Raw genomic sequence first — 27,505 nt, 5'->3', positions numbered from 1 at the left:
TACATCGGAAATTAACCAAAGTAGGCGGGGCAAGTTCCGCCCATTTCTAGTTTTTTGTTCGAAGTATTTGAGATAAGATATCTTGGAATCCTTGCATTTTACTCCTTAAAAATGCGATCCTATCAAGTCCAAATGTTCTACAAACATATTCGTCATAAAATTTTACTATAGGCCTCAGAACACCCCAAATCTCTAAATCTTATCTAATCGCCAGGAATCTCTAAAAACGAAAAACACTTTTTAGGGTTAAATTCGGACTTCATCTGAGTTTATTAAAAATTATCCCACAATACATCATGTTAGAGAGTTGACGTCAAATACAAAAATATTCTTCGTAAAATCTCATTATTGGTCACCAAATTGGTTTTATTGGTTTTAATTTTGGACTGATAATTTTAATAATTCCATAGTGGATCAAAATCTAACAAATTCCTTCACTTTTTGGAGATATTATTAAAATAAAAAAAGAAATGTTCCAAATCAAATTTCACTATGAGTCTCTGTAACCATAACATATAACATTCTTAGCAGCCCTTGTTTTTGATATAAGGCTTAGCGCCATATTTTACAATTTTTATCCAGATTGTCGTTGTGATTGGACACTACAAATATCTTATTAATGGTTTTTAGTTATGAATTTATACAGAAGATGTTGTGCGCGCCGGGTGTTTACATACAATTTACAGATTTGATGTATTCTGAGACCTATAGTAAAATTTTATGACGAACAATTTTGTAGAATATTTTGATCACATTTGAAAGGAGATTTTAAACGATTTTGAAAAGGGGAACATAAAGATGAACCGCATGAGGGTTAATTTTTTAACAAAAATATTCCCCAAATCCACCTCAGTAAAGTTGACAAAGGCACTATATACCTAAAACGCAAGGATGACAAGATATCTTGACACGAATATTACGAAAAATCTAGAAATGGGCGGAACTTGCTCCGCCTTTTTTGGTTACTTCCCGATGTAGACTTTTTATTTATTATTATTTATTAATAGATTGATAGTTTACAATTGTTTTAAAACTATGTTGAGTTTATACTAAATTATTTAATATGCAATCTATATTTGGCGTAGCGAGAATGCTGTATGCCACTAGTGAGAATATTTCATTAACAGTCAAAATTTGTTAATAAAAGTTGCCTATATTTTATGCAGTTTTCTAAATATAAATAGAGAGAGTGTAAATTCGTGCCATTTAATATAAGTAGTACTTCATTTTCATTTAATATAATTTTATTAAAATGAATTTTTCTAAATTCCTTATAGACAGGACATATACCAATAAAGTGTAATGTGTTTTCTGGTTCATTGGTGTTACATATGGAACAAATGCCATCAGCGTTATTTTTAAAAGCTTTTGAATTCAAATCAAGTAGGCCGGATCTAGCTTTTATTAGTAAACTGGAAGCACGAGCCGAGAAATTAGATGTAAGTTTTGGGAATGCATTATAACTTAGCATAGGATACAAGTCGTGGAATTGAGAATTTCTGGCTAGAATTTGGAATTCATTTCTTTCGTGCATATTTAATGCAGAAATTATATCTTTCCAATGTGTACATAATGGTAAACTGTTGTTCGTAGTACTATAGTTCAGAGTTTGACATAAATTAGACCACTCCTTTGCCCATGAAATTTCCAGTTCCAAGATTTCCTTAGCTAAGATGCGTGGTAAACGGTTCTCATTAAGCTGCAGAACTTTATTTATATAGCAAAAATGCGACTTGAGTGTAGAAGAGTAAAGAGTATTTAGTCCAGTTTCCAGATACAATACATAATTGGGGGTATTGTTGGGCAGGTAAAGCATTTTTTTAATGAAAAAGCGAAACAATTTTTCTACTTCGTCGTATTTATTGAAGCCCCAAACTTGCGAAGCATAGCACAGTATTGATTTGGAGCATGTTTCAAAAATTTTTATTTTATTATTTTTCGAAATTTTTGGGTTCTGTATATATTTGGACCATGCCGAATTGATAGCAATTTTGGAGGCAGAAAGTTTATCTTTCAGGTGCCTTTTAAATGAAAGGTTGTATGTAATATCCACACCGAGGTATTTGTAATTATTAACAATCTCTATATTTTGATTATGAAAGTGAAAGTTAAGATTTGAGGAGAATCGTGTACCCTTTCGAAATATCATAACTTTTGATTTCGACAAATTTACTTTGAGGCTCCATTGCAGACAATAGTCATGCAATATATTGATCATATTTTGTAATTCAGTAGGAGAATCGGATAACAGAACAATATCATCTGCGTAGAGTAACACTTTTATATTGACATTTGCAACATTTATACCTCCAGGAAGAATACTTGGTAAATCATTAAGATATAGTGAAAATAAAACAGGACTTAAAATACAACCCTGTTTAACACCTGTATCCACCGAAAAATAGTCTGAGTAGCTAGTGCCGTCCCATACTTTACTTCTAGTGTTGTTGTATAAAAGTTTAATTATTGTGACAATTTTTCTTGAAAGGCCTAAAGCAGTGAGCTTGTAGAAAAGGCTATTTCGGGGTATAAGATCGAATGCTGAAGAAAAATCCACGAAAAATGCATATGTGGTTTTATTTTTATGTTGGTTCAAATTTACAATGCTTACGAGGTTAAATATATTGTCTATCGTTGAATATTCCTTTCTAAAACCAGCTTGAAATTCATTCAAAATATTATGTGCTGTTAGCCAGTTCGATATACGATTCAAAAGTATGGAATTGAAGATTTTGCAGATAGAATCTATTAAAGATAACCCTCTGTAGTTACGAGGATCGTTTGCGTCACCTTTCTTATGCAGTGGGATAATTATAGACTCTGTAAATGAAATTGGTATCTCTTCCCTTAAGAATATACAATTAAAGACTTGTAAAAGTTTGTTTAGAAATGTTCTAGGGGCAAATTTATAAAATTCATAGGGAATCCCATCCTGGCCAGGAGATTTATTCAGCTTTAATTTTCTTGTGACATTGTATAATTCATAGAATTCAATAGGCGAATCTAAAAATGGATCTACAAAGAATGGTAAGCACCAGTTAATATCTTGCGTGTCGTTACTTTCACATAAAAGTGAGCTAAAATGATTCATAAAATCCTCAGATGTTAGGTTACCTTTAGGTCTCTTGGTATGGGTTTTCAGTGATTTTGCTAAGTTCCACCAGTCCTTGCTAGATTTGACGATATCTAGTTTTTTAAGATTATTATTAAAGTAGTCTAATTTTTTTATTTCGCACAGTTTATGGAGTCGACTTTTAGCTGAGTAGTAAAGGATTCTGTTAGCTTGTGTATTTTCCCTCCTACATATGCTAAGTCTTCTACGCATTACTGATCTTGAGCGAAAGCAAGACCAATCGAACCATTTTTGTCTGGGTTCAAAGGATTTACGATGGTGTCTTCTGAATTGTGATTTTTTGATGGAGCCGGTTATAGTATCAATCATTTTATCAGCTGAAAGATTGTTTATATGGGATAAATCAGGCGACATATTATTTAGGTTTTGAATATACATGGTTTTGAAAATATCATTCCAGAATAAACGATGTGTGATATTATTTGTGCTCTCAGTAGTGTTACTGTGTTTGGGAATTTTAATTTTCAGACAGAGAGGCATATGATCTGAGTATGTTACTGAAGGTATTTGCAGTTCTTCAACATATTGCAAGAAAGAAGTAGAACTTATACAGTAATCTATTACTGATGTACCCATTATTCCACTGAATGTAAACTCACCTTCACTGTCCCCTTCAACTCTACCATTTAGAACAACACCACCTATATTTTCAATAAGATTCAAAAGTTGCTTACTTCGTGCATTTGTAGTAGAGTCTTTAGATTGACGGTTACAGAAAATATGAGGTGCATCACTTAGTATATTGTTATCAAGAAACTGGTCTTTTCCGATTCGGGCATTCATATCCCCCATTATACAAAAATGTGAAGGACAAAGATTTGATAAAAAGTTGTTGAAGTTTTCAGCATCGTGCTTCCAATTTGTGCAATTCAAATATACAGGTATTAAGTGGACAGTATTACCATGAAATTTGGCAGTCATGAACGGAAAAGTGTATGAGCTAATGATTTGAACATTGAATTTCTGTTTTATTTCACGTTTGACTCCATAGAGACATCCACCACTAGCTCTTCCATATCTGTTAGCTTTAACTGCATCAACCCAATACGTACAATAATTTTTAAAAAATGATGTAAAGTTTGCCTGTTTATTCGCAACAACATGTGTCTCAAATAAAAAGAATATGTCAAAATCATATAAGAAATTTAAAAAGTTACCAGAATTAATAGAACTTTGTAAATTAGACACATTGTAGGATATTATATGGCACGAATCAAATTGCTATTGTGAGAAGGCATTCGTATTAATACTACTTGAGTTGGCGGTTTTTTTACAAATAATATCAAAAGAATTATCAGTTTGAGATAAGATATTAGAGAGATAATCAGCATCTTTCTGTGAGGAAGCAAGAATTTTACCATCTAGCCATGTGTATCTTGTATCATTGACAAATATGCAAAATTCGCCTAAACGGACCTTGGCGTTAGCTTTGGTGTTCGATAAGACTTTGGCTATTTTTCTGAGGTTGAAACGAGTTGTTTGCTCTACGGAAGTGTAATCCTTTTGAATATAGATACCTTTCCCAATCACGTTTTTTCTCGCCTCCATAACACGTTGGGCTTGACCATGGGTTTCGAGGGTAAAAATAAACGATTTACCAGATTTCAGCATTCTTACTTTCGTTATGTTTACATCCACGTTCAGATCATCTTTACATATTTTAAAAAAATTCTGCTTGGCAAGTGAAATATTATTGGATGTTATTCCGCTCGTCACTACATTTGCAGACCTGGAACGTCTGTCAATCAGCTCGATGCGGTTCGTTAGTTTTTGAACTTCGATTTTGAGTTTGGAGTTCTCTTCCTTCAAGTCCTCAACCTCTTTTTTGATGGCAGCCACATCCTCTTTTTTTGCAACATCTTTTAATTTGTCGTCTAGTAAATCAGCAAGTTTGCCCCAGGAAAATACATCTTGGTTTCTATCGGCACTCATAGTTTGGTACGGTGAAAATTTTTTCAGTGCACGGTTATCGTTTTCTGGTGATGTTGATGTAAACGTACGCTTACTACTCATCTGTCGTGCAGCATATGTTTTTCGATAAAACGATAACTGGTCACAGCTGTTGTAATGATATCGATGATCAGCTGCAGGACAAGTTTGATAGAGGAGCACAGCCTTTGTTTACCTTTTTTGCTGTGGTGTTAGTTGAAGAGTGACTTTCCAATGGAATTATAAAATTATTTGTTGAAAAAGTTTTAAAGTTTTATTAAATATCCGCACAATAAACTCGGCTCAAAATAAAACTTTTATCAGAATGGAAACGGCAACGTTGCAATTATGTGTCCCGGTTAAAATTATTGAACGTAAAGTGCGTTTTTTAAGATAATATGCAAAATACTTGGGAGCACGACAAAAAGCGACCGTATGTAAGTGTGTGTAACAAAATGGCCCGATGTAGACTTTGAAAACACCGATACACGTATCTCATTTTTTTAGCTCTACTTTCATAACCTACTCAATTTTCCTTGTCATTTTTTTGTCCCACAGTGCTTTCGAAGGAAGTAACCGGTTTGGTCCAAACTTTGGATCTCGTAATATTTTGTCCAATCTTAGTTTAAAAGTTCGAAAATGGGTCATATAAAAGTATATTTTTGGTGCACAAGGATTATGGTTGTGTAGCCGGTAATGTTTCAATTCACACGGGCTGAGGGTATTTCTCTGTCGGCAAAACCGTCCGATACTTTTTTACTTGTTTAACCTCTGGAAATACAAAATCTCAAATTGCAACCAATTCAGAGGGCAAATGGGACAAATAACCTTAACTTTTTAAACCAATGCATCTATGCATTACTTTGTATGGGGCCATGCCAAAATCTGTAGGTCTATTATGCAACTTTTATCGATTTTAAAGTTGTTAAAATTTCTTTTATTTTTGTAACAACTAAAAAAGGAAATTGTTGTAATATAAACAATGAGTAAAGTTGTTAAGAAGTTACAGAATAGGTCCTCAGGACCTATATAGCCCATTTTCAATACCAAAAGTTCAAAATTTAATCCACCTACTCCAATCCATTCGGACGTAAGAGTGATTTCCACAGACGGACAGATGAGCGGACATGGCTACATCGACGTAGAATTGCACGACGAAAATGTACGAGATCTGATCATAAAATAACAGTTGTAACAAATAACAGTATTTATTTATTCCCTTCAATGTAATTCCCCCATATATAATACACTTATGCCAGCGTTTTTTTTTTCAAATCCCCGAAACACTTCCGAAACGTACTTTTTGATATAGGTAGCAGCTCAATCGTAGCAAAACGCTTGCTTTTCATCGATGTTTTCAGTTTTCGGCAGAGGAAAAAAGTCAGCTGTGGTTGAAGCATGATAACGGTTTTGTTTTTGGCCAAAAATTCAAGGTTTTGGCCAATTTTATATATTTCGACAATTTTGTCAAATTTTCGTACCGAGAAATTACTGCAAATTTGTGTGTTTTGTCAGAGGATACAAAAGCTCAATTCTGAAAATTGTAAATGTTGGTCCAAGTTTTAGAAAGTACAACTTTGATGTCCATGTGAGCTCTTTAAAGGGCTTTGCTATATTTTCCTTCTGTGAAAACTTCAGCGCAAAAATCTTTATAAATAAAACTCAAATGTCGTTCGTTGATAATTGCATCAGTTGAGAACGGCTGGGCAGATTTTTATAATTTTTGAAATGTTCGTCATAATCCAACTTAGGTTTTTATGCAAAGAAAATTTGACCACGCCCAATTCTTTCAATTTTCTATTTTAATCTTTTCTACAAAAACTACTAAGCCGATTATCCTAAAGTTGTCAGGGAATGCATAGGGATGGCCCCCGATTGAAATAGGCTACAAACTTAGTTGAATTTTGCAGGAGGAGGATTTTAGCACGTCCACTTTTTAAATTTGCTATATACATGTCCAAAACTACTGAACCGATTTTCCAGAAAATTTCAGAGAATAAACAGAGATTACCTCTGGCGAAAATATGCAATATAGTATTTTGTTATTATTATTATTATTATTATTATTATTATTATTATTATTATTATTATTATTATTATTATTATTATTTCCTTACAATATTTAATTGTCGCCCCAGCGCCATCAAGGCCTTATAGGGGCTAATTGTTTACAAATTTTCAAAGAACGGATGTTATGTACATAATTCGTATTTGAAAAATTTACAATTTCATATTTCATATTATGTGAAAAATACAATTTTACTTGACTTTTAAACGAAGAAATTGTTGGTAGATTTTTAATTTCATTGGGAATGTTGTTAAATTATAAACAATCATTATGTTCTTTCTAATCAATTTCGGAGTATCCAAATTTTTTAAATTTGCTATATATGTAAAATTTACGAACGTGGCCGTTTCACCTACCCTGCGTACATATTTTAGCCATAAGACCCGACCACTCCCACTTTCTTAAATATGTTACAAATCAATGGAAATACCGGATGTTATGCATAACCAAGCTTTGGTATTATTGGAAAGCAAGTGTTCACAACATTTTCACATGTAATTCGAATAATTTCAGTTGTAATTCGAAACATTTTACTTGTAATTTGAGAATTCCAATTGAATTTCGAATTATTTCATTTGTAATTTGAGAATTTCATTTGAAATTCGAATTATTTCATTTGTAATTTGAGAATTCCATTTGAAATTTGAATTATTTCATTTGTAATTTGAATTTTTTCATTTGTAATTCGAATTATATCATTTGTAATTCGAATTGTTCCATTTGTTGTTTGAATTGTTTAAAACTTCGATTTACAAATAGAAAAATTCAAATTACAAATAGAAAAATTCGAATTACAAATGAAATAATTCGAATTACAAATGAAAAATTCAAATAACAAATGAAATAATTCGAGTTTCAAATGGAATTCTTAAATTACAAATGAAATAATTCGAAATTCAATTGGAATTACAAGTGAAATATTTCGAATTTCAAATGAAATAATCAAATTACAACTGAAATTCTTCGAATTATATATGAAAACTAGCAAAAAGCCCGCTACTTCGTATGCGGAAAAGAAATAATATTCAAATAAGCATTTAATATGGTGAACACTGAACATTTTTATGTACTTATAGCTATTTAAATTGATATTTAATTTCTTTCAAGTACTGTTAGCGCATGTTTTGTTCGAGTCTCAAAAAAAAAAAAATACCTCTACACTTCAACAGCGACCTACATTTTAAATTTCATTCCGAATTTTGGAATTTGTGATATCAAAATGTAGAAAACCGATCGATTCCCCGGTCAGACAACATAAAATTTTCGACGGTTGCAAAATACCCCTCAGTAATGTTGGTGACATTTACTGAGTATTTCAGTCATGTAAAACTTCTCTACAAATGGTGTCGTAAGGCACGCCGTTCGGACTCGGCGATAATCAGTACGTTCCATATCATTGATCTAATATGAATCGGGGTGCACTCATTGATATGAGAGAAGTCTCCCTTGTCCCGTCTGGGATGTTTGTGAAACAATTATTACATTATTTAGAAACCGAATTCGTGTTAACATAGAAACAATAGAACATTATTCAGTACAGTTTTTAAAATCCAGAGCCTTAGCTCATTAGCTTGTTACAGTTTTAGCTCTACTTGTTCACCCAATGTCAATAGTATTACATGTGGAAACCTTTCATACATTTAAAGGTGGATTTTAATAAACATTCTGATCCAATCTCAACAGTGATCCTCACAACAAATTTCAATTATAGATTCACCCAATACCAGTGCTTCAATATTTAGTATTACTTAATACTCCTAGTACATTTATTGTACGACCACTTCTAAAAATGAACCTGTCAAATAGATAATATACCTATTCCTTAGCCCAATACCAAATTGATTGCAATTTTGTACTTTTCACACACTAATTATATTATTCCAGCTTCATTGCTATACCAACGTCAAATTTAATACCATTGTGTATTTCTCAATAAGTCAGCCAGCCATAAGCCTAATTTCAGAACTTGTATGCATTTAAAAAAAATTCTTATCAAAACACCAACACCATCCCTCAACAACAATTCGAAATTCCACTTTATCCCTTCAACGCCAAACTGGTACCAAATTCAGTACCTATAATATGTATAAGTTAAAAAACTACTGCCTTTTATCCAAAACATAATCCCAACCGCAATTTAGTATTTTTCGTATACATAAGTACGTACACATAATATCGAATTTCACAATTTCAACTCTACTAATTTACACAATAACAGTTTGAACCAAATTCTGTGCCATTTTGTAATTTTGTAAGTATATCCACAACCACATCCATATCTCAACCCTACACATCAAGAGGGTCTATAAAACCAAATTTCCGAATTCCATCTCTATTCATAATACCATTAATACTTTTCGTATGAAAGTACGAATTTCAATAACTATCTCCAACAGTAATTCCAAATTTCAGGATACTACCCTATTCGTCCACCTAAAACTAAATTGTACGAAATTAAGTACCATTTAGTACTTTTCGTAACCATAAGTACGAACTTCCAAAACTATCTCAGTCCTACACCCCAACAGCAATCTAAAATTCAGGATTCCAGCTCTCTACGTTCACCCAAATATAAATTGTACCAATTTAGTACCACTTAGTACATTCCGCGCCCATAAGTACGAATTTCCAAAACTTCCTTAACCCTACACTCCAACAATGACCTTAACTCGAAATTCCAGGATTCCTGCTCTATCCGTTCACCCAAATATAGATTGTACTAAATTAAGTGTCATTTAGTACATTCCATACCCATAAGTACGAATTTCCAAAACTACCTCAATCCTACACTCCATAAGTGATCTTAATTATAAATTTCAGGATTCCAGCTCTATTCGTTCACCCAAATCTAAAGTATACCAAAGTTAGTACCATTTAGTACTTTCCGTAGCCAAAAGTACGAATTTCCAAGACTACCTCAATCTTACACCCTATAAGTAACTTTAATTATAAATTCCAAGATTCCAGCTCTATCTGTTCACCCAAATCCAAATTGTACCAAATTTAGTACATTTAGAACCTTCCGTACCCATAAATATGAATTTCCAAAACTACCTCAATCCTTCACTCCATCAATAACCTTAATTCCAGATTTCAGGATTCCATCTCTATCCGTGCACCCAAATCCAAATTGAGTACCATTTAGTACTTTCGTACAAATTTCCACAACTTGTTCAATCCTACAGCCCAATAGAAATCTTAATTCAATATTTCAAGATTCCAGCTCTGTCCGTTTACCTAAATTTAAATTGTACCAAATTTAGTGCCATTGTACCAAATTTAGTATTTTCCGTACCCATAGGTACGAATTTCCAAGATTAACTCAATCCTACAGTCCAACAGTAATCTTGATTCCAAATTACAGGATTCCACCTATATCCATTCACCCAAATCCAAATTGTACCAAATTCACGACCGTTTAGTACTTTTCGTACGAATAAGTACAAATTTTCAAAACTACCTCAATCCTACACTCTAACAGTAATAATAAATCAAAATTTCAGGATTCCACCTCTATCCATTCACCCAAATCCAAATTGTACCAAATTTAGTACTTTTCGTACACATAAGTACGAATTTCCAAAAATAACCCTCATATCTCAATCCTACTCTTTAATAGTAGTCTTAATTTTAAAATTCAAGTTTCCAGCTTTATCTGTTCACTCAAATCCAAATTGTACTAAATTTAGTACACTTTAGTACTTTTCGTACACATGAGAACGAATTTCCTTTCATAAACACCGCCTCCCATCCTTTATTTCCATACCAAATTTCAAGATTCTAGCTATAGCCGTTCAAAATATACAACTGGTACTAAATTTTATAACTTTTGGTACTTTTCGTACACTTCTAGGTCGAAATTCCAAAAACCCTTTGGTACATTTTTCTAACTCTCCACCAGTGACCCTCATCCCAAATTTCAGAATTCTAGCTTTTCCCGATTGCCTAATACAAAGGGTATCATATTTAGTACCATTTAGTACTTTTCGTACCCTTCACGCCTACATACCAACACCAACCTACACTCAAAATTTCAGGTTTCTAGCTTCAGCCGTTTCGTCTGGGCGTTGATTATTAGGCGGTCAGCCACACAAATTTGAAAATTTTTAGTACATTTTAGTGCTTTTCGCACCCTTGTAGGAGGAATTTCCAAAAACCCAGCCTTATCGAGCACCTTCGCCCCAAGACTAATCCTCACCCGAAATTTGGGAATTCTAGCTTCAGCCGTTTCGTCTGGGCGTTGATTCATAGTCGGCCCTCCACACAAATTTGACCATTTTTAGTAGATTTTAGTGCTTTTCGCACCCTTGTAGGACGAATTTCCAAGAACCCAGCCTTATCGAGCACCTTCGCCCCAAGACTAATCCTCACCCGAAATTTGGGAATTCTAGCTTCAGCCGTTTCGTCTGGGCGTTGATTCTTAGTCGGTCCCCACACAAATTTGACCATTTTTAGTACATTTTAGTGCTTTTCGCACCCTTGTAGGACGAATTTCCAAAAACCCAGCCTTATCGAGCACCTTCGCCCCAAGACTAATCCTCACCCAAAATTTGGGAATTCTAGCTTCAGCCGTTTCGCCTGGGGCGTTGATTCTTAGTCGGCCCCCACACAAATTTGACCATTTTTAGTACATTTTAGTCCTTTTTGCACCCTTGTAGGACGAATTTCCAAAAACCCAGCCTTATCGAGCACCTTCGCCCCAAGACTAATCCTCACCCAAAATTTGGGAATTCTAGCTTAAGCAGTTTCGTCTGGGCGTTGATTCTTAGTCGGCCCCCCACACAAATTTGACCATTTTTAGTACATTTTAGTGCTTTTCGCACCCTTGTAGGACGAATTTCCAAAAACCCAGCCTTATCGAGCACCTTCGCCCCAAGACCAGGGTTTCGGAGTCGAGCCATTTTTCCTTCGACTCCGACTCCGACTCCAGGCCAGTTTTTTGTCACGACTCCGACTCCGGAGTCGACTCCGAGGGTAATTTCCTATACCACTAAAAATTAATAAAATTTGCTAAATTTTTCAACTTTTCCTATACTAGGACCCTATATTCTTATCTGTTCTTTTCTCTAAGACAATTTGTAATGCAATGCGATGTAAAATTGATGTTCCGTATTGAATCTGCTGTATCTTATATCAAAAAGAAGAACAACAACAGAAAGAATTTAGAAAGTTTCAGTAGATTTTGCCGAAATATATGTACGAGTATACCCTCCGATTATCAATTTAAAACAAAAACAAGTAGAACTGACGAGTTTGATTAAATTTTTTTTGTACGGACGCACAGAGGGGAAACATAGGCATAAAGTTGCTCAAAACGCAAAATATGAAAATCGTTTTTTTTTTATGAAAAAATGTTGATAAACGGCAACCAGACTCTTTTCTACATTTGCTATAACCATCCTCGACTTTGTAAGATTAACCAATCCAATGCAGCAGTCGATTGAACTCAGCCTTACTGAAAACAAAAAGTAAATTTTCGAAAACTAACTAAATTAGGTGAACATTAAAATGACATTATTTTCGCGAAAACTAATATTTTTCAAGATTTATTGTTTTTGTACAGTCTCCGAACAAGATTAGCATTTAAAATTTTTAGATTGATTTTACATCTTTGCTCTTTAATAATGGTAATAGATATCCTCTTTATGAAAATTGTTTATGATCATTTTTAAGATTACTACAATTTCAATAGTGAAAAAGTCTATTTCCCCGTCGTTTCCCGACCATAGTTTATTCTAATGTTTTATGCGATTGAGCCTCAAATATCAGATTCAATCATAAAAAATTGCGCATATTTGCGCCATTCCGAAAAAATCTAATTTTTCTCAACTAAAATATGAAATATTTTTATATGGAATTGAAAGGTTTACTCACACTAAATTTTGCTCCGCGTTATAACCGGGGCTCTAATTTATCAAACTAAACCAACACCTATCAAATATGTTTGCATTATTCAGAAACATTCACTGCTTTTCTCATGTGAATTGAGAAAAATTAAATTTAAGTAAATTTCAAAAAATAAAATTTGGAATGAAATATATGTATGTGGGACTATATGTACATCTGTACTGATTTGTTTGAAAATTGGCTCAATGTTTTTTAAGGCTAGTTCAGTTTGCATGTGTCAAATTTCAGTGATTTTGGTGCATTTTTATCTCATATCAGATGCGAATATATATGGAAGCTGCATCCAAATCTGGACCGATTTTCATTATTTTCTATAGGATTAATCCTTGTGCAGAAGATATGCTTTGTGCAAAATATTATATCAATCGAAGTATAAATGAGCTTTCTAGGACTTTTGATCAACTTTTAACACAAATTTCCCCTTTGTGGGACGGGTCACATATCTTTTTCGTTTTATTTTGTCGAAATATGAAGATGGGTATGCCAACAGTAATTTGTTACTTACAGATTTTACGAAAGCGAAATTTTGACTTCTACAGTTCCCTTTTTTTAATGCATATTTTTTAATTAGTTTCGCCTAAATACACGATTATTATGTTCTTAATGATACCACAAAAACATATGCTGATCGGTTTATTCGTTTTCGAGCTTCAGTGGTCACCGCAAACTGCTTTAGTAAAAACAGTGTTTCGTAGGTGGCAATTTGTCAGAAAAGTGTGCAATATTTTTCAAAAAAAAAAAAAAAAAAAATTCTGAAAGTAGCTCAAGGTATTATAAATCAGATGAAAACAATATCTTTTGGAAAAAATTGGTAGATTACTTGTAAAAATTCATGAAAAATTTCATTTTTCGTGCACAATAAGTGACCATAACCCCTTAATTGTGGACAAAATAAACTTATAATACTTTTTCCACATTATATTGTGAAGTATAAATATGTGAGATCTAAAACTAGTATTCCAGAGTGTATATAAGTTTTGTCATAAATGTGATGGTATATTAAGAAATCGATTCATATTGAAAGATGCAATTATAATTCTTTTGTCATGGAACATTACTAAATATAATAAATCCTTTGCTTACAAGTTTACTCATAGATTTCCTATAAAATGAATAAACGATTTATCAAAATGTTAATAAAGTTAATCTCTCTATCATAAAAAAATAAAAACTCTTTTGATAAATGTAGAAAAAAACATTTTGCCCGGAGTCGGAGTCGAGCTTTTTTTCACGACTCCAGACTCCGACTCCAGCAAAATTTGCTAGACTCCGACTCCAGACTCCGACTCCGCAGCCCTACCCAAGACTAATCCTCACCCGAAATTTGGGAATTCTAGCTTCAGCCGTTTCGCCTGGGCGTTGATTCTTAGTCGGCCCCCACACAAATTTGACCATTTTTAGTACATTTTAGTGCTTTTCGCACCCTTGTAGGACGAATTTCCAAAACCCAGCCTTATCGAGCACCTTCGCCCCAAGACTAATCCTCACCCAAAATTTGGGAATTCTAGCTTCAGCCGTTTCGCCTGGGCGTTGATTCTTAGTCGGCCCCCCACACAAATTTGACCATTTTTAGTACATTTTAGTGCTTTTCGCACCCTTGTAGGACGAATTTCCAAAAACCCAGCTTTATCGAGCACCTTCGCCCCAAGACTAATCCTCACCCAAAATTTGGGAATTCTAGCTTCAGCCGTTTCGTCTGGGTGTTGATTCCTAGTCGGCCGCCCACACAAATTTGACAATTTTTAGTACATTTTAGTGTTTTTCGCACCCTTGTAGGACGAATTTCCAAAAACCCAGCCTTATCGAGCACCTTCGCCCCAAGACTAATCCTCACCCAAAATTTGGGAATTCTAGCTTCAGCCGTTTCGCCTGGGCGTTGATTCTTAGTCGGCCCCCCACACAAATTTGACCATTTTTAGTACATTTTAGTGCTTTTCGCACCCTTGTAGGACGAATTTCCAAAAACCCAGCCTTATCGAGCACCTTCGCCCCAAGACTAATCCTCACCCAAAATTTGGGAATTCTAGCTTCAGCCGTTTCGTCTGGGCGTTGATTCCTAGTCGGCCCCCCACACAAATTTGACCATTTTTAGTACATTTTAGTGCTTTTCGCACCCTTGTAGGACGAATTTCCAAAAACCCAGCCTTATCGAGCACCTTCGCCCCAAGAATAATCCTCACCCAAAATTTGGGAATTCTAGCTTAAGCAGTTTCGTCTGGGCGTTGATTCTTAGTCGGTCCCCACACAAATTTGACCATTTTTAGTACATTTTAGTGCTTTTCGCACCCTTGTAGGACGAATTTCCAAAAACCCAGCCTTATCGAGCACCTTCGCCCCAAGACTAATCCTCACCCAAAATTTGGGAATTCTAGCTTCAGCCGTTTCGCCTGGGCGTTGATTCTTAGTCGGCCCCCACACAAATTTGACCATTTTTAGTACATTTTAGTCCTTTTTGCACCCTTGTAGGACGAATTTCCAAAAACCCAGCCTTATCGAGCACCTTCGCCCCAAGACTAATCCTCACCCAAAATTTGGGAATTCTAGCTTAAGCAGTTTCGTCTGGGCGTTGATTCTTAGTCGGCCCCCCACACAAATTTGACCATTTTTAGTACATTTTAGTGCTTTTCGCACCCTTGTAGGACGAATTTCCAAAAACCCAGCCTTATCGAGCACCTTCGCCCCAAGACCAGGGTTTCGGAGTCGAGCCATTTTTCCTTCGACTCCGACTCCGACTCCAGGCCAGTTTTTTGTCACGACTCCGACTCCGGAGTCGACTCCGAGGGTAATTTCCTATACCACTAAAAATTAATAAAATTTGCTAAATTTTTCAACTTTTCCTATACTAGGACCCTATATTCTTATCTGTTCTTTTCTCTAAGACAATTTGTAATGCAATGCGATGTAAAATTGATGTTCCGTATTGAATCTGCTGTATCTTATATCAAAAAGAAGAACAACAACAGAAAGAATTTAGAAAGTTTCAGTAGATTTTGCCGAAATATATGTACGAGTATACCCTCCGATTATCAATTTAAAACAAAAACAAGTAGAACTGACGAGTTTGATTAAATTTTTTTGTACGGACGCACAGAGGGGAAACATAGGCATAAAGTTGCTCAAAACGCAAAATATGAAAATCGTTTTTTTTTATGAAAAAATGTTGATAAACGGCAACCAGACTCTTTTCTACATTTGCTATAACCATCCTCGACTTTGTAAGATTAACCAATCCAATGCAGCAGTCGATTGAACTCAGCCTTACTGAAAACAAAAAGTAAATTTTCGAAAACTAACTAAATTAGGTGAACATTAAAATGACATTATTTTCGCGAAAACTAATATTTTTCAAGATTTATTGTTTTTGTACAGTCTCCGAACAAGATTAGCATTTAAAATTTTTAGATTGATTTTACATCTTTGCTCTTTAATAATGGTAATAGATATCCTCTTTATGAAAATTGTTTATGATCATTTTTAAGATTACTACAATTTCAATAGTGAAAAAGTCTATTTCCCCGTCGTTTCCCGACCATAGTTTATTCTAATGTTTTATGCGATTGAGCCTCAAATATCAGATTCAATCATAAAAAATTGCGCATATTTGCGCCATTCCGAAAAAATCTAATTTTTCTCAACTAAAATATGAAATATTTTTATATGGAATTGAAAGGTTTACTCACACTAAATTTTGCTCCGCGTTATAACCGGGGCTCTAATTTATCAAACTAAACCAACACCTATCAAATATGTTTGCATTATTCAGAAACATTCACTGCTTTTCTCATGTGAATTGAGAAAAATTAAATTTAAGTAAATTTCAAAAAATAAAATTTGGAATGAAATATATGTATGTGGGACTATATGTACATCTGTACTGATTTGTTTGAAAATTGGCTCAATGTTTTTTAAGGCTAGTTCAGTTTGCATGTGTCAAATTTCAGTGATTTTGGTGCATTTTTATCTCATATCAGATGCGAATATATATGGAAGCTGCATCCAAATCTGGACCGATTTTCATTATTTTCTATAGGATTAATCCTTGTGCAGAAGATATGCTTTGTGCAAAATATTATATCAATCGAAGTATAAATGAGCTTTCTAGGACTTTTGATCAACTTTTAACACAAATTTCCCCTTTGTGGGACGGGTCACATATCTTTTTCGTTTTATTTTGTCGAAATATGAAGATGGGTATGCCAACAGTAATTTGTTACTTACAGATTTTACGAAAGCGAAATTTTGACTTCTACAGTTCCCTTTTTTTAATGCATATTTTTTAATTAGTTTCGCCTAAATACACGATTATTATGTTCTTAATGATACCACAAAAACATATGCTGATCGGTTTATTCGTTTTCGAGCTTCAGTGGTCACCGCAAACTGCTTTAGTAAAAACAGTGTTTCGTAGGTGGCAATTTGTCAGAAAAGTGTGCAATATTTTTCAAAAAAAAAAAAAAAAAAAAATTCTGAAAGTAGCTCAAGGTATTATAAATCAGATGAAAACAATATCTTTTGGAAAAAATTGGTAGATTACTTGTAAAAATTCATGAAAAATTTCATTTTTCGTGCACAATAAGTGACCATAACCCCTTAATTGTGGACAAAATAAACTTATAATACTTTTTCCACATTATATTGTGAAGTATAAATATGTGAGATCTAAAACTAGTATTCCAGAGTGTATATAAGTTTTGTCATAAATGTGATGGTATATTAAGAAATCGATTCATATTGAAAGATGCAATTATAATTCTTTTGTCATGGAACATTACTAAATATAATAAATCCTTTGCTTACAAGTTTACTCATAGATTTCCTATAAAATGAATAAACGATTTATCAAAATGTTAATAAAGTTAATCTCTCTATCATAAAAAAATAAAAACTCTTTTGATAAATGTAGAAAAAAACATTTTGCCCGGAGTCGGAGTCGAGCTTTTTTTCACGACTCCAGACTCCGACTCCAGCAAAATTTGCTAGACTCCGACTCCAGACTCCGACTCCGCAGCCCTACCCAAGACTAATCCTCACCCGAAATTTGGGAATTCTAGCTTCAGCCGTTTCGCCTGGGCGTTGATTCTTAGTCGGCCCCCACACAAATTTGACCATTTTTAGTACATTTTAGTGCTTTTCGCACCCTTGTAGGACGAATTTCCAAAACCCAGCCTTATCGAGCACCTTCGCCCCAAGACTAATCCTCACCCAAAATTTGGGAATTCTAGCTTCAGCCGTTTCGCCTGGGCGTTGATTCTTAGTCGGCCCCCCACACAAATTTGACCATTTTTAGTACATTTTAGTGCTTTTCGCACCCTTGTAGGACGAATTTCCAAAAACCCAGCTTTATCGAGCACCTTCGCCCCAAGACTAATCCTCACCCAAAATTTGGGAATTCTAGCTTCAGCCGTTTCGTCTGGGTGTTGATTCCTAGTCGGCCGCCCACACAAATTTGACAATTTTTAGTACATTTTAGTGTTTTTCGCACCCTTGTAGGACGAATTTCCAAAAACCCAGCCTTATCGAGCACCTTCGCCCCAAGACTAATCCTCACCCAAAATTTGGGAATTCTAGCTTCAGCCGTTTCGCCTGGGCGTTGATTCTTAGTCGGCCCCCCACACAAATTTGACCATTTTTAGTACATTTTAGTGCTTTTCGCACCCTTGTAGGACGAATTTCCAAAAACCCAGCCTTATCGAGCACCTTCGCCCCAAGACTAATCCTCACCCAAAATTTGGGAATTCTAGCTTCAGCCGTTTCGTCTGGGCGTTGATTCCTAGTCGGCCCCCCACACAAATTTGACCATTTTTAGTACATTTTAGTGCTTTTCGCACCCTTGTAGGACGAATTTCCAAAAACCCAGCCTTATCGAGCACCTTCGCCCCAAGAATAATCCTCACCCAAAATTTGGGAATTCTAGCTTAAGCAGTTTCGTCTGGGCGTTGATTCTTAGTCGGCCCCCACACAAATTTGACCATTTTTAGTACATTTTAGTGCTTTTCGCACCCTTGTGGGACGAATTTCCAAAAACCCAGCCTTATCGAGCACCTTTGCCCCAAGACTAATCCTCACACAAAATTTGGGGATTCTAGCTTCAGCCGTTTCGTCTGGGCGGTGTAGATCACATCATCACTTTACTCTTTTATATATATAGATGGTGTAGATTAGAAGGCAATATATCAATAGCTATAACTTCATCAGGTATAAAAGATACATTATAAGAAGGTGGAAGGGCGACACAGTCGGTCCTTAAGTTGTCTCTGGACATTCATTTTCATGAGAGGCACACATGCAATATTAAATAGAAGTTATCATCTGGAACGAATATACGATGGCACATAAAAATTCCCTAGAAGCTTTAGATCGATTCTTGATGGATTTAAGAAGTAATTCACGTTTAGATTTCAGACAAACACTTCCAGTTATACTATTCTAGCAGATGAAATAAATGCATGCCTCAAGTCATCAATTCATTGGCGATAGTTTAATTTTGTATATCTACACCAACATTTCTGAAGATTTTTTATTTATAGTCACTTGCATATCCCGACTAATTAGCGATGCAAGAAAATATAATTAATAATAAAAGGTAACATAAAACACTTTCAAGGGCCAGCAACGCGGACCGGGTCGGATAGTTTATCAATATAAATTGATTATAATCAGTTAAGATATTCTTCTCCTCCAAGGAAGACGCCTTAACGTAAGGGAAAAGCTTAGTAATTTCATAAATAAACCAAGGGAAACCAATTGCTCCTATTTACTTCAATACAGTTCGTTTAAAAAGTTCGGCCCGACCGACCTTAACGAAGTTCTTACATGTTTCCTGTAAAGGCTCATAAATACAAAACTATACAAAATGTTGGCTTAAAGAATCCTTCCTAGAAAGTGTGGCTAGCACTGTTTTCAATCTCATATTTCAAAATCTTTAAAATTGTAAATTCCATTCATAAACAAGCAATTCTGCGGAAAACTTTGATATGGGATAGGAGGTAGTGTGTGGGTTATCACATTGTTATTTGTTTTAAGCAGAAAGTTGTAAAATATTTCTCTTTTACCATTTTTCTTACATAAATACTTAATATTCAATTTTAATTATCACAATAGTTGGGCAATTTGGAAATGGCTACACACTGCATCCAGCAATTAAATGAAATCGGAGCCCTGCAAAGCAATGCCATGGCTTTGGTGAATGCAAGTATCATCGACTATCACAAACAAAATTATGTGGCAGCACGCAACAAACTGGAAAGGGCTTTGCAAATTCAACCAGACAATTTTGAGGCCAATTACAATTTGGGCCTTGTGGCTATGCAAGAAAACGATTTAGCTTTGGCTGAAGAACAATTTGAAAATTTAAAGCAACAACTGATGGTTCCCCATTCCGTGCAGCACAGTCATGTCTACTATCAATGTGCAAAACTTCAGGAGAAGCTAAATACAACAACTATCGGAGGTAGTAACTATAAATTGAACAACACCTCAACAGCATTGCAATCATATCTACAGGTGATGGGTATATCGGCTGGGGAAATAGACTCGCGCCTGTTTGAAAAAGTTGGCTCTATCTATGAACAATTGAATGACCATCAGGAAGCCAATCAATACTACAACGAGGCGTATCGCATAAATCCCAGCGATATCAGCATTGCCAGTTCGATTGGATCCTATTATATTAAACTGCAGGCCATTGAGAAGGCTTTATATTATTACGAAAGAGCAGTTCTCGCTGACCCCAATGATCCAAATCTAATGTTACGCATAGCAAGCTGTTTTCGAAATTCATATTTACCCCCTAAACAATATCTGGGAATGTTTGAGAAAATATATGCCCTCTTTCCGGACAATTTGAATTGTGTACGAGCTTTAGTTCAGGTCACAAAAAGCTTGGGTATGACAGAACTGAATGAGAAATACTCGCAGGAATATGCTCGATTACATAAAGCTCAAACGGAGAGAGAAAATGAGCAGCGTTATCAACAGCAGCGACTTTCGTCTGCAGCCTCGGGCAGAGTGGGGAGCAGCCGTTTAAGATGTAATTTTTTAGTAACATCTTTACCCAACGTTTTCTGTTAAAATTATATATTATGTCTTTCTAGCTTTTCGCAACGATCGAATGACTGAAACTGACAATGGCATATCTAATGCAATTTCAGCCAATTTCAATGGGGAACATTATGTGCGTACCTCGGATTCTGTTTACACAGGTAAATTACCTATTTCACAAATACAAATGTAATAATTAACACCATGTTTGTTTTGTCTTTGACAGTTCCACAACATACTGATCCCTTGGGACCTCCCCCAGAACGCCCACGTACCGGTGCTGTTAAAGGTGATGCAACACCCGAATCGGATGACGAGGAAATGAACGCTGAAAGCTTATTACCCATATAAATATTAATTGCTTTGAGTAAACAAAATATTATGCAGCTTTGTATCCAAAATCATTGACGCAATGAGTAACGAATAAATGTAATAACACCCTTAATGTATCGCACAGTCTTGTGTTCTCATGTAAACACAATATTCTGTAGGAAATTGTTTGTTAGGATGCCGGGCAAAAATGAATTTATACAGTTTTTAAACATGCAGTATATCAACTAAATGTTTGCAATAACAAATAATGTAAACAATTTCCTACCAGTATTTGAACAAATTTTATGAAATGATGTTTGAAGATTCGACAGGTCTGACTACGGGTAACTGCAATTTCTCATAAATTGTTCGCCATGATACGTGCAAAATACTAATGAAATCTTTCAACATAATCAAATTTTAAAGCGCCTAATAAACTATTTCGAGGTGTATTAAATGGAAGCGTAGGATGTCCCATTATCTCGAGCTGCGAAAAATTAAAAAGGGGCTAAATCAACCTGACTTAAAAATAATTAAAGGACAATTATTCACCTATTCTGGAGCAATTTATTGTTTGCTCCCAATTCATGTAATACCTCGAAATGTTGGTCCTAGACCCATTTCTTGGTATACCGATCTCCATATCTCGATGAGATGAGCATCGTGAATTCTTGTCACAAGATGTGCCGTTTGCGCGAAGTAATTCGTCAGAAATGCACAGAATTGTGGAAAAACCAATCATGGACTTTGCACCATGATAACGCAACAGCTCACACATCGAGTGCATGAGTTTTTGGCCAAAAACAAAACCGTTATCATGCCTCAAACACGGTACTCACCAGACAGAGTCCTGCTGATAAAACGAAAGAACACACCGATAAATGGAAAGCATATTGCTACGATTAAGGAGATAAAAGAAAAATCAAAATAGTAACTGTTGGCTGTACCAAAACGCGTTCAGAAGTGTTTCGAGAATCGCAAAAAACGCTGAAATAAGTGTAATATATCCGAGTGGGATTGCTTTGAGGGGAACAAGATAGTTATTGAAGAAAAAATAAATTAAGTTTGTTTTTTATACCTCCACCATACAATGGAGGGTATATTAAGTTTTTCATTCCGTTTGTAACCCCTTGAAATAACCATTTTAGATCCCACAAAGTACATATATGGGGATTTCTGAGTGAAATCGGACACTTTTTCAAGATGAGGTTTTTGTATATTCGAATTATTTATTTTATTTTAATGCCAGTGGGTGCCACCGTGGTGCAATGGTATGCACACCCGCCTTGCACGCTAAAGGTCGTGGGTTCGATTCCCAGGCCAAACAACATCAAATTTTCAACGGTGGCAAAATACCCCTCAGTGATGTTGGCGACATTTCCTGAGTATTTCAGCCTTGTAAAACTTCTCTACAAGTGGTGTCTTAGGACACGCCGTTCGGACTCGGCAATAAACAGTAGGTCCCATATCATTGAGCTAATATGAATCGGGGTGCACTCATTGATATGAGAGAAGTCTCCCTTGTCCCATCTGGGATGTTTGTGGAACAATTATTATTTTAATGCCAGTTACTTAATTCCAAAATGAGGTTTCCATAAGTCAGACTATAGGAAAAGTTTGGAATTAAATAACTGGCATTAAAATAAAATAAATAATTCGAATATACAATTTTCGAATGATTTGTGGTATAAATACTAGTTACCAAGCTTAGCCTTCGTCCACCCACTAAAAATAACATTCTAATATGCCCGATGATCGGATTTAACCAACCGTGAAACGTAGCATAATAGCTCTTAGGTCAAAATAGCTCCACTCGAAAGAGAATTAATTAGAATTTTTTTGTATTTTTTGTTGTTTTATCGGTTATCTGATAAAAAATATAAAAAACTTTGCACAGTGGGCTTGATGGAATTATCGCGATTTTATATTTAAAATCAATTTTTAATAATGATTGTACTCTTAGATTTTCCTGATTTTTTTTTGTATTAAACTACGATTAGTTACATAAATTTTAAGTCCTATTTGGTAGTGAGATTCGAAGGATACCTATTTTTCTTATTTTTTTTAAAAATCTTCTATTGACAAATTCCCTTTGTACCAGTGTGAAACATATTTTACCAAAAAATAAATAGTTTAATTTATAAAAATTTGTTTTGATGGTTTACTTAGGAATTTACCTTAAACATCTTTAAAACTCCTTCATTTTGCGATTTTATGATTGATTTAGCAATCAGTGTACCAGCATTAGTGGGTATTACTGAATGAAGTTTTTTTGGTGCCCGCGATATGTTAAGCCATTTAATATCTCAACTTTAAATACTCTTTCGTATTTAAATAGTCATCTATCTTCTGGTCAAAATATCACTTTAATATTTGGTAGATTATTCGTATCGGATGCCCATTCATACAATTGCCAATCTGTGGTTTTTGATCATCAATTTAGTTAGTTTATTGTCCGGCTAGTACCATAACAGCTAATCCATTTTCAAAATCGAGAAATGACGAAGTTTTTAAGATATTTAAAATAAATTCCCAACTAAAAGTACAAAACAAATGTTGAAAATGCATTTTTTTATTTTTTGGTAATATTACATATGCATGTTTCCCACTTGTATAAAGGAAAAATTGTATTGACAAATTTTAAAAAATTAAGAAAAAAATAGTGGGACTTAAAATTTTTTTAATTAATCGTAGTTTAATACAAAAAAAAGCAAAAAAAAAATCATTGTTAAACATCGATTTTAAAGTTTAAATCGGGAAAATTGCCACTGTACAATTTTTTTTTATATTTTTCATTAGATAGCAGATAAAACAACAAAAAATACAAAAAAAGATTTTTTCTATTTAGACCAATATTAAAGAAGTTATGAATATTCTTTGCATATAGTTTTTACAGAATTCGACTTTTTCAAGGCGCGATATCACTGGAACCTCTAGTCAAAAAACAAAATCTGAAAATATGTGTACTAAAATGTTTTGCTTATGAGCAGCATCACCACAGTAAAAAATAGAGGAAATTAAAAACCTCATCTTGAAAAAGTGTCCGATTTAAGATAGTTGAAGCCAAGGTTTGCCCTTTTATAACTTGCGAATTGTGGTTGCATATTTTACAAATTAAAAGCTTTTGAATAAAATGAAATGTTTTTAGACTTGGCAAACAATATTGACCTTAAAAGTTAATTTGCGTGGAAGCTGTGGCTATATTTATGTTAAAAAATGGGTTGAAGCCAACGCACACTGGTCCCAACCTGCGACAAAAATCGAAAAATCGATATCAGCAAATCTCTGCGACAATTCAGCAAATTGTCTCTAAACATATCATATTTTAATATTCCAGCACTGTTTTTGTAATTTATAGCGGTATTTAACAAAACAAAACGAAGAAGTTGACATTTACGTATGATCTCTTAAAAACTTCAAAAACGTCACTAAGGCTAAGGCAAGTAACTTAAAATTGAAAGGATAAAATTATTTTTTTTCAAAATGGAAGTTTTAGTACATGTTTTTCTAATTACCTTTAAATAAAAGAGTGTACAAATTATACGCATAAAATGTGCTGGAAATCACATTTTTTATAATACTTTTTTGTGGATTTTTTTTTCCAAGTCCTAAAAATTTAGGTTGAGTTTTACTAACTTCGCCATCCTTCGCCACTCTCCAAATTCTTTGAAGAAAGTCCGAAATAGTGTCAAGTTTACAAAAAATTTGGTTCCAGCTGCATATATTTGCATTTCCGTGTGTGACATTAAAAATACTGACGATGCCTCTGGTCGTTTCAGCGAATATGCCGTATTACTGTATTCTCAGTTTCTTCTTCGTTTTGTGTTTTTATTGTTTGTTTTGGTTTTTTTTTTAAGATTTAAAACATTTTTGTTTTGGAATGTACTTATGAGTGTATTTTTTACATTTGTATGTTTTTGATATATGTATGATGCTACATATAATATGAAAAACAAGTTAAAATGTAAAGTTCGGTCGCACCGAACTTAATTATATCCCCTACCATGAAATATTCTGACCTCAAGTGGAATAATTTGTTTCCTTTTCTGTCCACGATACCAGTCGGAGACGTATTTTGTCCACTAAGAACTCCAAATAGCAAATTACAACCGATTCGAACCGAAAATGTAGATAAAAACCTCAAAATAACTGAAATATGGAAGTACCGTAATATGAGGGCTATACCGAAACCTGGACCAAGGACCACAATTTTTGGCGCAGAAGGTTTGTGATCATTGAGAAATCCAAAAGGCAAATTACAATCAATTCGGGCCGAACATGTTGATAAAATCTTCAAAATACCTGAAATCAGGAGGTACCGTAATATGAGGGCTATACCGAAACCTGGACCTCAGACCACAATTTTTGGCGCAGTAGGTTTTTGACTATTGGAAACCCCAAATACCAAAGTACAGCCAATTAGGGCCGAAAATGTAGATAAAAGCTTCAAAATACCAGAAATCGGGTGGTACCGCTACATGGGGCTACAGGAAAAACTGGACCCATATTGATGATTTTTAGGCTAAAGTATTTTTTACTTATTTTTAGCATATGCTGAAAAAATCAGACTGATCCGACGATTATAAATATTTTTGTCGCACCTTCCCATACAAGTGGGACCACTGTGCAACGTGCCTTTTTTTGTTTTCTCTCGATTTGTGATTAAACCACACTTTTCACGATGTATAAATTTTCAAAATTTTATCTGCGTCTACCATTAAATGATGCTGAAATTTTGAAACCAGATTTTAAGTGTTTTTCAAAATTTTCTTTTAATTTCATTCCGCAAACAGGGTTTTCAAAAAATTATATATAGGATTGTAGAACTCGCGATTCTCAGTTATTTGATATATGTTTCGTGAATGTAGTCTACATAGCTTCACAGACATCTGTATCCAAATACGAAAATTTTGTTCGAACATTTTTCTAAAAATATTTTTCGGGCCTAATTTTTACAATTGTATTCAATTTCCTCGTAAATTTTAGGTTTTTACGTTACGGATCTAAAAAATCATTACTCGTGAAATCCATCTACAAAAACGCAAGATACGAGAAATACCAATGTAGAAAAATCACCTAAATTTTATCGCGTTTTCTGCGGTCGTAGATTTTCATTATGACCAAATTAGCGATGTTTTATAGCTTTTTGAACCCTAAGATGCAGCCGATGCTACATCTTAGCTAGAGTTTGGGAATTCCCGAGTTTTTTTCATTCCCGGGAAATCGGGAACAAAAATTTCTCATTCCCGGGAATCCGGGAATTCCCGGGACTATGAGAAATCGAGTTTGTGGGGCATAGACGTGACATAGAGCAAACATAAAGGAAATAAATACTCCTTATATTTTTAAAGTAAGCCCGCATAATCACAAATTTGTTGTTTTCAAATTTTAAAAACATCAAGTTTTTAAAGTGGGTGTAGTTAAAATTTATTTACTTTAGGGAAGGGCAAAGAATACTAGTTTCGTCCATAAAATTGGGGAAGAGTTCTTTGCTTCAATGCAAAGAACTTAGAGAACTGATGAGTCCAAGTGGCGTTGGACGAAAGTAGTATTCTCTGCCCTTCCTTAAAGCAAATCAATTTTAACTACACCCACTTTTAAAAACTTGTTGTTTTTAAAATTTGAAAACAACAAATATGTGATTAAGCGGGCTTATTTTAAAAATAAAAAGTAAACACACATAACAACAAAACTGCCAAAGTGACTCTAAAATACTCCTTATATTTATAGCGTATAGCGTATCATTAGTTATCTCTTTGGAACAATATGCAACAATATTAACGACGATGTGCCAAAATCTTGAAAGTACCAATACATCATATATGACAACTGTTCAAGCCAACCAATTCTTCCTGACTAGTTTGCGGAGATTATATAAATTGCTGTTTCCCACGACCATCCTCGCAAAGGCTTCCTTCATATCAAAGATTGCTGTGCGAATCTATTTTTTAGGTCTTCTTCGTTCTTTTTATGGTTCGAAGGGCGTGTCGATTATAGAATAAATCTGCTGATAAAAGATTTTTACAAGGTTGACCTTTTGTGTACAAAACTTCACAATTGCACCACGGTGGCACCAAAGATATAGAGGCATACTTATATGAACATACATACTATAG

General features: G+C 34.4%; 1 protein-coding gene across 3 annotated transcripts in view; it reads left to right on the top strand.

The window, feature by feature from the left end:
• Positions 1–21,522, top strand: part of nompB (intraflagellar transport protein 88-like protein nompB) — a 49,716-nt gene extending 28,194 nt beyond the window's left edge. For all 3 annotated transcript variants that reach the window (XM_073992008.1, XM_073992018.1, XM_073992027.1), the window contains exons 7-9: positions 20,139–21,066; positions 21,131–21,238; positions 21,304–21,522. In XM_073992008.1, coding sequence (XP_073848109.1) covers positions 20,139–21,066; positions 21,131–21,238; positions 21,304–21,428 — 1,161 coding nt within the window. In that variant the 3' untranslated portion in view covers positions 21,429–21,522. The remainder of the gene's footprint in view (positions 1–20,138; positions 21,067–21,130; positions 21,239–21,303) is intronic.
• Positions 21,523–27,505: the final 5,983 nt, after the last annotated feature.

Source organism: Musca autumnalis, unplaced genomic scaffold, assembly GCF_047663935.1.
Source record: "Musca autumnalis isolate F117 unplaced genomic scaffold, ASM4766393v1 scaffold_1, whole genome shotgun sequence".
Classification (NCBI taxonomy): Eukaryota; Metazoa; Arthropoda; class Insecta; order Diptera; family Muscidae; genus Musca; species Musca autumnalis.
This window is presented reverse-complemented; position numbering and strand designations above follow the sequence as displayed.